Below are 13073 nucleotides of genomic sequence, written 5' to 3' on the forward strand. Positions count from 1 at the left end.
ACTGGGCACGAGCGTTTGTCCCTGGCACGGGGCCTGAAGAATGTGCTTCAGGTGCCTTGGCGGGCCTTTGCTTCCTCCTTCCAACCCCAGGGGCTCCTCCATGGCCCACACCCTCTGCATCCTGCCCCACCCACTCCTGCTCAGGCTCCAGCTTTGGCCCAAAGTCAGACGAAGTGTGGCATCTCTGGGCCCTGGACCTGCCCAGTGAGTTTTCCAGGATCCCAAGGGACGCATGCCTGGGATACGCGTGTGGCAGGTCAGGTTTCTGTTAGCGACCAGAGGAGTCAGTTTCCACTAAACTTTAATTTTATGAATGCATTAACACATTAAACATTATAGAACTGGAAAAACTAGTGCCTGGGGACTAGGGCGGGAATGAGAAAACAAGCCCATTAAAACACCAGCTGGGTTTTCTCAGATGCTAAAGTCTGATCAAATAATAATAGCGTTCTTTCACATATTCCTCATACTAGGGTCCATTCAAGATTAAGAAACTTTCCAAGACTCTGGAGAAAGCTTTCCAGACCCTAGTCACTACTTAAAAGTTTAGATATTGATAGAATGAAATACGCTGTCTTGCAGGTGCACTCCACACATAGGCATGGAGCTTAGAATGTATATAAGCACTAGAAAAAGAAGCTTGTGGCCGGGCGCGGTGGCTCAAGCCTGTAATCCCAGCACTTTGGGAGGCTGAGACGGGTGGATCACGAGGTCAGGAGATCGAGACCATCCTGGCTAACACGGTGAAACCCCATCTCTACTAAAAAATACAAAAAACTAGCCGGGCGAGGTGTCGGGTGCCTGTAGTCCCAGCTACTCGGGAGGCTGAGGCAGGAGAATGGCGTGAACCCGGGAGGCGGAGCTTGCAGTGAGCTGAGATCCTGCCACTGTACGACAGAGCGAGACTCTGTCTCAAAAAAAAAAAAAAAAAAAAAAAAAAAGAAAAAGAAGCTTGTAACTTTGAGTTGGTCTGGTAAGCTACTCCGACCTTCTCCCCATAACTGGTTGCAGAAAGAACCTCCGTTCTTTCCCAGTCTGTCTGCATCTCCTTAATGGACATCGAGAATAAACAGCCAGATCCTGTTCTGTCCCAGAACTGGTGTGGGACAGGGAGTGCCTCTCCGAAGCCCTCCCTCGATCCCCACCTCCTCCCCACCCAACCTGGGCTGCTCCTGATCCTGGGACTGGGTTCAGGGAGCCACGGGGTGGTGGAGGCTGGTGTAGTAGGGTGACCCCTGTCCCAGGGGTGGCCAGGGCCCTAGTCACCAAGCACAAATAACAAAATAATAAATTTAAAAAATAAATGGAGAAAGAAAAAATAAGTGTGTGCATGAGCAGAACAAAGGGAAAGGCCAAGATGCCAGATGGTGACAGAGAGAAGGGGCCCCACATCACCCTTTGTGACCCCTTTCAACCGTCCAAACTCTCTAATTCATGAATTCTACAGCATTAATTTACAATGTACATAAATTTATTATGGTCCTGTGCTTTGCTCCTGGATAGAAGAGAACTTAAGGGAATGGAAAATCTCACAGAAGGGTGAAGGGTTCCCCAGCCAGCCTTGGGGTGGTGCCTGGTTGATGTTAGCCGTAGGGGTCATCATGAGGTGTCAGAGTCCCTGGGACCCCATCAGCACACGCATCTCACGCTGTCCAGAATCCTAGAAGGGGACCTGTGGGCCTCCTCAGGACAGCTGCAGGGCGGACCTCAGACAGGTCACAGAATGAGGTGGGCAGCTGAGTGTGTGTTTCTCCTGCCCCAGAACAGCCACTCAGCATCCCAGATCTCAGGTAACACCAGCCTCTTTCTCCAGGCCCATCCAGGAAGGAGAATCCAGGAGTCATCGTTCCCCTGATGTTCCATCAGCTGACAATGGAGAGAGTGACAGAGAGACACTGAGCAGGACAGAGATGGCCGGAGATCGGGGCAAGACTGAACATGGGCAGAGAGGAGGACAGGAGAGCCAGGAGGAGAGCACAGCGGGGTAGAAAGAGTGAGATTCTGAGAGGGAAATAAAAACAGATGGAGGAAGAGACACAGGCGTAGGGAAAGGGAGAGGTGGATTGAATAGAGGCAGCAGGCAGAGACAGGGAGACAAGGAGAATGGGGGCTCCACCCAGGGCAGAACAGGCATGCAGCTCCCCTACACCCACAACCCCATGGAGGGGACAGGACTCACCTGCGGCAAAGCCTGTCATCCGAGGTCGGGGCCGAGTCGCAGTTCTGGTTTATCAGCTTCACCATGAAGGTCCAGGGGCAGCACTGCTCGAAGCAGACTCTGAAGGTGCAGTTTCCACACCTCTGGGTCCTGGCCAAGGGCACGACAGCATCATCATAGCAACAGTGCTGCAGGGGGTCGTAGAACTTGTCTCCACATCTCATGTGTGGCTGGCACAGCATCAGGTAGGGAGTCATGGGGGCCACTGGAGGAGACAGAGCTGGTGAGATCCAGGTGGTGGTGGCAGGTGGGTCCCAGCCTGGGGTCCCCTGGAAGGTGTACCCCTCCCCCAGCTTCCCAAGCCCTCCTGGGCTCACCTGGGGCTCCGTGTGAGCAGAGGATCCTGGAGATGAAGAAAATGGCAAAGACAGCTGTGGGAAAGGGAATGGGAAGATGGGGTGAGTGGACAGCCACAGATATGACTGGCACCGACATTTAGAAGAAGATTGGGTGGAACCAGGGCTCGGTATGGCTTTGAGCAGTCCAGGAACTGAAACAGGGCTGTGGATGGGGCTAATCTGGGAACTGTGGATGGGAAATTGCTGTGAGCAATTCACCCCTGGAGCTTTGGCTGGGCATGGCAGCAGGGATGAGGTGTAGTTTGGGGTGGGAAGCGAGCCCTGATGGTGGCTGAGATGGGAGATGGGCTCAGGTAGGAATGGGGTCCTGTCCTCCTTACCCAGGATGCAGCCTCGGGAAGCCATGGATCTGGGGTGGCTGCAGTGGAGTGAGCAGGTGATCAGCAGATCTCAGCCACTCCTTTTATCCCACATTTCTAGTGGAGCTGGTGATGTCATAGCATGTCCTGCCCTCCTGCAAGTCCTGCAGAGACAGGCTGGGTCTTTGGGCAGGAAAGGTGCCAGGCAGGGTACGTGTCATTGTAGCTTTGATCTCACCTTTGTTCTCAGGAAAGAAGCGGTGTGCCCTTCATTTTCCCTGTGCTACGTGCCCCAGTGTCATTCCCCACACTGAGTCCTCCTGCAAATAGGAAGGTGCAGGATGCTCCTGGCGTTAACACTCTCCCACACTCACACATCCGCACAGCAATTCCATGGGATCCTACTGAGCTATGACTTTTCCCAATTTCCTTGGGACATTGCTAACCCATGACGTCTTTCCAAGGGGGCCTATTAGGTCCTGACCTCACAACCGAAATGCATGGTCAAGAATCCAGTAACTGCTCCGTCACCTGGAGTTCATGGCACTCGGGTGGGAGAGACTGTGAAACTCAGGCACTTGACTTTCACAGGTTTGGAAAGTGGGAGTGGAGCTGGCTGGACCCCCGCGACTCATACTCCTCTGGGGGCTCTTCATCTCCTTCTCTGTCTCATTAATGGTCATTTATCCAGGACAGGTCCACTTGGAAGCCCACATGCCCCAGGCTTTGTGTCAGACGCTGGTGATGCAGTGCTCAGTAGAAAACGCAAAGTCAGTGTCTTCATGAAGTTCATGACAGTGAGAGGAGAGAGAGAGAGAGAGAGAAGGTAGGAGAATAAAACTCCTGATTTTGGTTGTTTTGGTTCCTGTGTTCAGTGTCATTATCACTCTGAAGTTCTGGTGGAGAAATTCCATAGCCCTCCGGAGATTCTCAAAGGCCTTTTTCCTTAATGTGCTTCTTCAGAGGGATGGGTTGTGATTTTCCCTGAGAAGAGCCATCTTGGGCCAGGATGTGAGGACGGAGGGGAAGGAGCTGTTTTGGGTCAGTTCTGTGAGCCCCTCTGAGGTTCTGCAGGAGTTCCTCAGCTCAAGCTCACAGGCCACACCTGGTACGAACAAGCCATTCTCCTCCCGGCCAGGCAAGGTGACCTGTCACCCTCTAGGCACCATGGCTGGGTCCCAGCAAGGCATGGATGTCATCAGGTTTGTGTGTGTGGAAGATCCTGCATCTGTGTTCCTGGGGAGCATGGACAGGGGGTTCTCTCTGGAGGCAGGAGACAAGGGAAGAGGCTGCAGCAGAAATGACCTCAATAAAGACCAGAGTGCTCAGCACCACCTTCACCCGGGGGAGCAGACCCTGCTTCCAGCACCATCTCCCTGTCCACTCCATTGGCCTCCATTCCTTGCCGCTGTGGGTACAGCAGTGTTTTCCAGCACACAGATTAGTATGTGCTAGTAGTGTGGAAAACCAGTGCAGCTGGGCATAAACAATGTCATTTTTAATTTTTAAAAGAAGGGTTAGAAAGTGGGGCAGTGTGCATTTACCGGAATGCTGTACTCAACTGTTTATGACACTCTTTTCTTGAAAAAAAAAATCGTTTATTTATTTATTTATTTTTGAGATGGAGTCTGGTTCTGTCGCCCAGGCTGGAGTGCAGTGGCACCATCTTGGCTCACTGCAACCTCTGCCTCCCAGGTTCAAGCGATTCTCCTGCCTCAGCTTCTGAGTAGCTGGGGTTACAGATGCCCGCCACCATGCCCGGCTAATTTTTGTGTTCTCCATAGAGATGGGGTTTTACCGTATTGGCCAGGCTGGTCTTGAATTTCTGAACGCAAGTGATCTGCTCACCTCAGCCTCCCAAAGTGCTGTGATTACAGGTGTGTGCCACTGTGCCCAGCCTGTTTAGGACTCTCTTATTGGGACTGTGTGTATTCCAAGTAATGATAGAATATTATTATATTGTTCTGTCATGATATTATTACATGATAGCATAGCATATATCTAGAACTAGATATCTAGTTTCTGCAGGGAGTCACAGCCAAATGGTTAAGACACTTGGGAGCACAGAAGCCTCCAGGATCATCTCCTCCTTCTCTAAGAGTCACTGACACGTCTCCCCTTTGATGTTGTCCATAAGGAGTACGGTTTTCAGGTCCTTGGTTCCAGGCATTTTCTGGGAGGCTGCAGTGGAGCCCTGCACTAGGTCTTACTGTCTCTACCAAGAAGAGGCAAGGCTGCCTGCATATGAGCCAGAGTGAGAGAGTAGAGCACCTTCCCCGGGGCAGGGGCAGGGTAGGCATCTCTGAGGAGGGAGACGGCCAGCTGCTCTTCCTGGCCTGAGCCTGGTCTCTTAGAGCAGCTGAGTCAGCCCAACATCTCAAAGGTGGAGGGAGATTTTAGCAGAGCATGGGGGCCTCAGAGGCTGGGACAGTGTGAGGCCAGTGGGCGCCCATCCGGGGCTCCCTGGACACTAAGAGCCCCTGACTAGACATGATGAAGCTTTAGAGTCAGTCAGCCCTGGGTTCAAACCCTGTCCCTGCCCCTTCCTAAGATGTCAGAAGAGGCTGTGCACACAGCCATGTCCGATCCCACCACCAGTCCCTCAGAATCCCCCTCAGATGCCCAGTCTGGGGCATCCATGTCTGGGCATGGGTCTATCTTCTGCCTGGGGGCCCAGCTGTGTGAGGCGAGACCAGGATTTCCCGGTAGAAGCCTGTTCTCAAGTGTCTAGAGAAGATCCCAGGGGTCTGGACAGTCAATGCAAAGCCTGACCTCAAATGACCTTCACTGTCACTCTCTCACCCACTTCCTGGATCCAAGCAAGACACGGGCTGAGGTTCTGCTGGTGGTTGTCAGTGACACAGGCTGGGCCAGGAAACCCGGGTCTCCTGACCTCCCACCCAAGGGCTGCCAAGCTCCCCAGGCCTGGCCCCTCTGGGAAGTGTCTGTTCACAGACACTCTTAGAGGACACCCAGGTCTGATGTTCCCAGGGCTCCCAGGCAGGGCTGGCAGATCTCGGCTTCTGGAATGTGAAACCCCAGAGGATGTTGGCATTTCCTGCTGTCAGCAGCTCCCCCACTGCTTGCCCTTTTACTCCAAGAAAAAATAGAAGGAATCTCCCTCCTGGCAGCTTTGGGATGGCCTTTCCATCTGCCCTCAGGGAAGCCCTGCAAGGAAACAAGCAGGAATGAGGTGGAATTTCAGGTGTGCAAGTATGTCAGGTATGTAGAAGGAAGGCTGGGTTTCCCCAGGCCGGAGGCCCCTCTGCTGCTGGTTGACAAGGAGGAGTCCGTGTGAGTCAATTTCTCCAAACACAATGTTGGGATTTCAGAAGCTCCCTGCAAGGGGGTTTCTGTTGACCAAAGCCTGATCCCTGCTCTGGCAGGATCCTTCACAAGATGCAGACCAGCGAATTAAGAGCCTCCATGTCATAGGAGGGGCTGGAGGAGAGGCCCCAGGATTTGCTGCCAGGAATGAAGCTAGAACAATTGACCGAGCGGAGACTCAAGATCCGGATGCCGGTTCTGTGGCTAGAATAGTGTCTCAGCAATTCAGGGCCATCACCTGGACATGAGATGTTCCTGTGGCTACACCGAGAGACACTATGGCTGTGCTGTCCAGAGATTCAAATGCATCCAGAACCCCGGCTGCAAGGTCTTCTCGGAAGGAAAGCATGAAGCTTCCAGCCTCTGCAGACCAGAAGGTCCTGAAGATGTAAGCTGGATCCCAAGTGTCCACACCCACATCCTGCACACCCTCCCTGGCTCTCACTGCCCTTGGCTTAACACAGCTCCTTGGGAGAGCCACAGCGTCACCCCTGCTTCTGCACCCAATATTCCATCCCTCTTCATTCTTCATCTTTCACTTAAATGTCACCCACCCTCTGAAATCTTCTTGAACATCAAGGCTGAGATCAGTCACCTGTTACCTCCTGATGGCACCGTGATTGTCATCTGCCATGCCGTTGTCATGGTTCTTTGTGGCTTTTCTGTTAAGGCAGACACTCAAAAGTCAGGTCTCTGCTGTGGTTTCTGATCGTCAACAGGAAGTGATCGAGTCTTTTCAGTGACCACATTGACTGAGGGCTTTATTGTTAGTTGAACCAGAGCAGACCATTCAGCACCAGGCATCTGGACTGTTCTTTTTCCTCTCCCCCAACACTCTCCACCAGTAAAATACATATTTTTCCTTAACTTTTCATGTGTGTATGGGTGCGTGTTTTCAAGTGTGCAATTTAGTGGCATTTCACAATATTTTGCAATTATCTGTGATAATGTGGGCAAAAAACTGTATAATTATTTCCAGACTCTCCAATACATTATGGCCCCAGGACAGTTAAAACCACACAATCGCCCCTGTGAAAAGGTTTTTCCTCCTCTGCTCCATAGGAATTTAATCTCCTTCCTGTGTGAATCAATGTGCTTGTTCGAGGAGAAGGAAGGAGGGTTCCTCTGAAAAAAGTCATTTGGAATCCAAATCTGGAGATGTTCCCCTTAGGGAGGGTGACACACTCTTGTCAATTTTTGCTTTCCCTTTTCTTTGTGACTGTGTGTAACCCACGTGATGATGTCACAACTGTTTTTCCTAATAGTTTCAGCCAAGGGATTTATAAATGTAGTAAGCTGGAAGGCTCTGAGTCTCACCCGTCCTTAGCCTCTCCTAGCAGGTGGTTGATGCTCCTGCAGTCCTGCATGTGGCTGTGTCCTGTGTTGGGAGGGCTAAGCGGGGAAAAGGTGGGCTGTGGAATCCAGCCTTAGACCTTCCCCCGTGCATCTGACTCCGTAGGGCACAGCTGAGAAGCAGCGTCACAGGGAAGCCCTGGGGCTGTCTGGAAGAGAGGGAGGTTTGAAGACCTGCAGGCAGCAAGTCTCACCAAGTCACCATGACAGGACAGACGGGTTGAGTGAGACACACCTTGAACATAGGACTTTCATCATCAATTCACTTTTTTCATTCATTCATTTAATACACCCTGTACACTTACTGTGTGCCAGTCGATGCTATGGCCACAATTGTGACTTAGTTCCAGGTCCTGCCCTCCTGGTTATCATAGTCCAGGGAGGACAGAGACACCTCTCCAGTGATGACCCAGGGTGAGTAAGGCTGGGAGCAGTGCCCGGGGTACCAGAAATGGCTTCCTGGAGGGCACCAGAAGACAAGCATTGGATGACTCTGGCTTTCCCACCTTTCTTCTTGCCCAGAGTTCCCAGAATCATGTCAAATGTACTAGAAATGTGTATTAGTTCGTTTTCATGGTGCTATAAAGAATGACCTGGGCTGGGCACAGTGGCTCACGCCTGTAATCCCAGCACTTTGGGAGGCCGAGATGGGCGGATCACGAGGTCAGGAGATAGAGAACATCCTGGCTAACACAGTGAAACCCCATCTCTACTAAAAAAAAAAAAAAAAATTAGCCAGGCGTGGTGGCGGGCGCCTGTAGTCCCAGCTACTCGGGAGGCTGAGGCAGGAGAATGGCATGAACCTGGGAGGCGGAGCTTGCAGTGAGCCGAGATCGCGCCACTGCACTCCAGCCTGGGCGACAGAGCGAGACTCCATCTCAAAAAAGAGAATGACTTGAAACTGGATAATTTATAAAGGAAAGAGGTTTAATTGACTCACAGTTTTTCATGACTAAGGAGGTCTCAGGAAATGTACAATCATGGCAGAGGGTGAAGGGAACGCCATGGGAGCAGGAGAGAAAGAGAGGGAGCAGGGAACTGCTACACAGTTTTAAACCGTCAGATCTCATGAGAACGCGACCGCTATCACGAGAACAACAATAGGGAAATTGCCCCCATGACCCAATCACCTCCCACCAGATCCCTTCCCTGACACATGGGGATTGCAATTTGAGAGGAGTTGTTTGGGGACACAGAGCCAAACTATATCAGAATGCACCATCCTAAGAAAGGAATCATTGCCTGAAAGTGCCTGGGCTTTGTTTCTATTCTTCCCAGAGAATGCAACAACTTGAACTAAAGAGAAACTGCCCAGGACCGCCCTGGCCTCACTCCCATCCCTTCTAGAGGGGGTGTCCGGTAACACTTGCCCAGGGCGTGTCCACCACACATAAAACCCAGAGCTCACTGCTGAGTCCTCAGCTGTGGTGCAAGTGGGGCAAACACGGGAGACTCTATCTGCCCTCGGCAGTGCTCCTGAGCCTTGGGGGACCAGTGAGTCATGAATCCTACGCTTCCACTGTCCCTTGCTGCCTGTCTGTAAGTAATTAACTTGCTTTGTCAAACTGGCTGTGGTTGTGGGTGTTCTGTTCGCCACACTCCGTGTAGTCATAGTGCAGCCCAAGATGCAGTGGCTGAAGTGTTCAGACCTGTATTCCGGGTGGTGAGCGCAGTGGTGGCCTTTGCCATCCTCCCTGCAGTGGGAGTCCTCCCTTGGGATTGGTAACTCATGAGTGCTGCAAATTTGGCAGAGCAAGGGGGATCCAATCTGATGAACCCATGGCTTACCAGGTGGGCTGTAATATGAAAATGTTTGTTCTTTGGCCCTCTTCCTATTATGATGCTAAACTTGGAACTTCCTAAGTGATAGGAGGGTCTTTTGTTCTTCCCAATGAGCCTCTTTCAGATCACACAGCAGGAGCTCAGGCTAAAAATATGCCTTAGGGTAGGGCCCCCAGGTAGCCTCAGCATCAGGGCAGTAACCAGAAGAAAGACCAAAATATTTGAGGATTAGAGGGAAGGAACCTTCAGTGTCACCCACTAACCTCCAAGAAAGGTGATGATGGGGAGGCAATACAGACCAAAGTATAAAAACTCTTTTTTTTTTTTTGAGATAGAGTTTTGCTCTGTCACCCAGTCTGGAGTGCAGTGGCATGATCTTGGCTCACTCCAACATCCACTGTCCAGGTTCAAGCAATTCTCCCTGCCTCAGCCTCCTGAGTAGCAGGGATTACAGGCGCCCGCCACCATGCCCGGCTAATTTTTGTATTTTTTGGTAGAGACAAGGTCTCCCCATTATGGCCAGCGTAGTCTTGAACGCTTGACCTCAGGTGATCTGCCCACCTCAGCCTCCCAAAGTTCTGGCATTACAGGCGTGAGCCACTGCACCTGGCCTAAAAACTCCTGAACAAGAAGAACTGAACTTCCTAGCTGCTGAACACATGGAGATGCGGAGAGGATCTGGAGTCCAGGGAGGCCATGGAAGCTCCCACCATCCCCATCACTTCCCCTGTCTATCTCCCCTTATGAGCCTCGGTGAGATCTAGTCTTTCTTCTCAGTGCTCCTAAGCTACAGGCAGTCCCTAAGCAGGGGAGAGAAGTAATCAGATTGTGATTCAGGAAAATCTGTGTGTCCTTCTGTTGGGAGGAGGCTGGTTGGGAGGATTGAGATGGGAGCAAGAGACCAGGCAGGAGGCAGATGGAGCAGAAATACTCATGGAATTTCCAGAGTCCTGTAGGTCCACTCGCTCTCATGGGTGGATGAGATAAGCACTCACATCCCCGACCCCATTTCTCACTCTGCCTTCAGGCCTCCCCTCTCCTGCAGCTGCCGTGTAGAGCAGTGATCTCCAACATGGGGACTGTGACACTTTTTCAGGTTGTGAACCAATTTATTTGTCACCATGGGTATCTTAGACATTAAACTAGCATCAATAAAGAATAGAGGAATGTGCACACTACAGTATCTTATTCATCGGTGTTTAATTCAACTTTCTTTTGGGCTGTGTGTCAGTCATATAGAATGTGATGTGAGTTTTTCCTAGTGAGTCACAGCCAAACACTTACTAAACACCGGAAGGAAAAATCCTCTGGGCACAGGCTCACCTCGTCTTTCCTAAAATCACTGACTAGCTGCCCTAGTATGTTGCTCCAGAAACACAAGTTGAGAGCTCACAGCCTCAGTCCTAGGTCCTTCCTGGACAAGCTGAGATTGGGCTTGGCATCTGGCCTGCTACAAAGAGGGTTGAATTTAGGCCTGGAGACTAGCCAGTGCCAAGGAGAAGCACATTCCTCAGGGTGGGGTTGGGTTGGCATCTCTGGGGAGGGAGGAGCCCAGCCGGCCATCCTTGGCCTTGGTCCTGGTCTCTCAGGGCAGTTAAGTCAGGCTGGGAAGAGAAATCAGCAGAGGGAGATGATGACAGAGCCGGGGAGTCAGAGGCTGGGTGGGAGGGAGGGAAGCTGGACCAGCCCAGGGCTCTGTGGATGCAAGAGCTCCTGTCTCAGCAATCCTGAGACTTTGCAGTCACACATACCTGGGTTGGGATCTTTTCGTTTCCTCAAAGGGTCAGATAAGCTCTTTTCTAGTAGTCCTTTCATCTCCCTGTATGGCAAGAAAATTCAATTTTGGAGATTGACAGTTTTTCAGTGCTTAGTCACATCCACTGCACATCTGGGCACAGCATGTGCTCCCTCTCTCAGCAGCAGAAGGACATTCAAACCACTTAAAACCCAACCCACATGCAGCAACCCTCCCCATGGGCCCATGCACAAAAATGGGCAAAGCCACCTGGGTAAGTGCACACTTGCTTCACACTGGACCAAGCCTGAATCCTTCTTCTTGGGGAGTGCTGACACTGGGTCCTATTTTGGTTATAAAATTTATTTTATATCCATAAGCAACTGTGTGTTATTTCTCCTGAAATCCATTACAGTTCCAAGGTGGGGAATTTTCCCAGCAAGCAGCAGGGTCCACTAAAAACCCGTATCAAAATTCCCAAAGAAGCAGCCTGTGCATTCCCCATCCGAGAGCTGCCCACTCTGGGTTGTCACTGTCCAGGGACAGTGGGCCTGAAACTCTTTGAGGACAGGAAGCCGGGCTGCATCACTCACTGCCATGTCCTTAGTTATTGGGGACCCCATCTCTTTCCAGGGTCACAGGACTCTCATGGCTTCCTGGGAAATAAGAGTAAACTCCAACTCTCATTGGTTACATTTTGTCACCCTAGTTTTCTCTATGAAAGAAAGACTCTGGCACAAGGGCCCCCTGCAGGTCATAGACACCATCTGGACGGGACTCAGGCACACCTATTCCAGCCCAGAATCCCCCTTAGTCCTGAGCTGAGCCCCTCCAGAGAGGCAAGCAGCCCCTGATCCCAGATGCCCCAGGTTGGCCTCAGGAAAGACTTACCCACAATCCCAAGTGCTGCTGGGGGACTGAGCTTCTGGAACGCGGCACACAAGAAAGCACTGGGGTTTCCTCCTGTCGTGGGCTTTGCCTCTGGAATAAGTGCAAAAGAGATGGAATCATTATCCGGGTGACACCTGGGTGTGATTTCCACCTGGCCTCATGGAGTCTCTCCCAGAGGACAGGCAGGAATTTGGTGGAATTTCAGATGTTCAAAAAGAATGTTAGGAATGCAGATGTCACTGAGGGAGAGGGTTGGGCCTCACCGGTGCCTGAGGGCCCATCCTCTGATATCCACTTGGGTGGGTGCAGTGCACTGTGTTCCACCTGCACACTTCACATATGCAGGCTGATCCCTGCTACCTGCAACAAGAACTTAGGTGCCAGCCCCTGAAAGAACCGTAACACAAACAGGGCTGAAACATGACCTCCCACTCTGCACATTGCAAGTAACAAGAAGCAGAGAAAAGCTGCCGCCTTTTGAGGACCAGAGACCGAGGGGTTTGTCAAGTCAGGGCTGTGACACCCTCTTTGGGGCTCTGTGGTTCTTGGTGTCTCCAAGCTTCCAGGCACTGCCACGTTCCCCTTGTCCAGATGCAGGTGCCTGCAGCAGAAGCTGTATGCGGTACATCTGGTCCAGCCACAGCCTTGCATGGAGATGGCATTTATGCCAGCTCCTGGAACTGCCCACTCCACCGAAGCAGCCAGAGTGCTTGACTGTGCACAGTGGCCAGACGCTACTCTTGCTTGCTCACACACCACGTCTGGCTTGCCTGTGGCAGGTGTGGGATCTGGCGTGGTAGTGCGGTCGGAGTGCAGTCAAGCCGAGTGGGTGGAACAAGCACAGCAGGCAGGAGCAATACTCAGGGAGTCTCAGGACCAGGCGACAGCCCTGGGTCTGCTGAAGTGCTAAATCTGAAAAATCCCTCAAAGACCAGTTCTTTAGGTTTTACAATAGTGATGTGATGAGGTAGTGTTGGGGAAGTGGCTGGTAGCGTCTTTTGCCTTTCCCTCAAGATGAAGCCAAAGATTTTTTTTTTTTCCCCCCAGTTGTCAAATGATCCTTTATTGAAATATTTTCCTTTGTGCTTGTTAACTAGCTGGGCATTCCA

At 51.6% G+C, this 13073-nt stretch overlaps 1 protein-coding gene across 2 annotated transcripts; it reads right to left on the reverse strand.

Moving 5' to 3' along the window:
* Positions 1-1219: 1219 nt before the first annotated feature.
* On the reverse strand, positions 1220-12862 carry IGFL1 (IGF like family member 1). Of its 2 annotated transcripts, none has more exons than XM_073016266.1 (5): positions 11965-12862; positions 11090-11157; positions 2536-2589; positions 2180-2423; positions 1220-1866 (listed from the first exon to the last, which is right to left on the reverse strand). In XM_073016266.1, the coding sequence occupies exons 2-5, from the start codon at positions 11151-11153 to the stop codon at positions 1863-1865; spliced, it is 366 nt and encodes a 121-aa protein (XP_072872367.1). In that variant the 5' UTR covers positions 11154-11157; positions 11965-12862; the 3' UTR covers positions 1220-1862. The 2 variants fall into 2 exon arrangements, with proteins under 2 accessions (XP_072872367.1, XP_072872368.1); XM_073016267.1 differs by having other exon boundaries at positions 2536-3040; positions 11965-11982.
* Between the last annotated feature and the right edge of the window lie 211 nt (positions 12863-13073).

Source organism: Chlorocebus sabaeus, chromosome 6 (assembly GCF_047675955.1).
Source record: "Chlorocebus sabaeus isolate Y175 chromosome 6, mChlSab1.0.hap1, whole genome shotgun sequence".
Classification (NCBI taxonomy): Eukaryota; Metazoa; Chordata; class Mammalia; order Primates; family Cercopithecidae; genus Chlorocebus; species Chlorocebus sabaeus.

Excerpts from the sequence above, each read along its gene's own strand:
- IGFL1 (XM_073016266.1), bottom strand. The coding sequence starts at position 11,153 with ATGAAAGGACTACTAGAAAAGAGCTTATCTGACCCTTTGAGGAAACGA. Across the intron at positions 2,590-11,089 it reads ACGAAAAGATCCCAACCCAG|CTGTCTTTGCCATTTTCTTC; the intron begins GTATGTGTGACT and ends CCTTTCCCACAG. Across the intron at positions 2,424-2,535 it reads CTGCTCACACGGAGCCCCAG|TGGCCCCCATGACTCCCTAC; the intron begins GTGAGCCCAGGA and ends TGTCTCCTCCAG.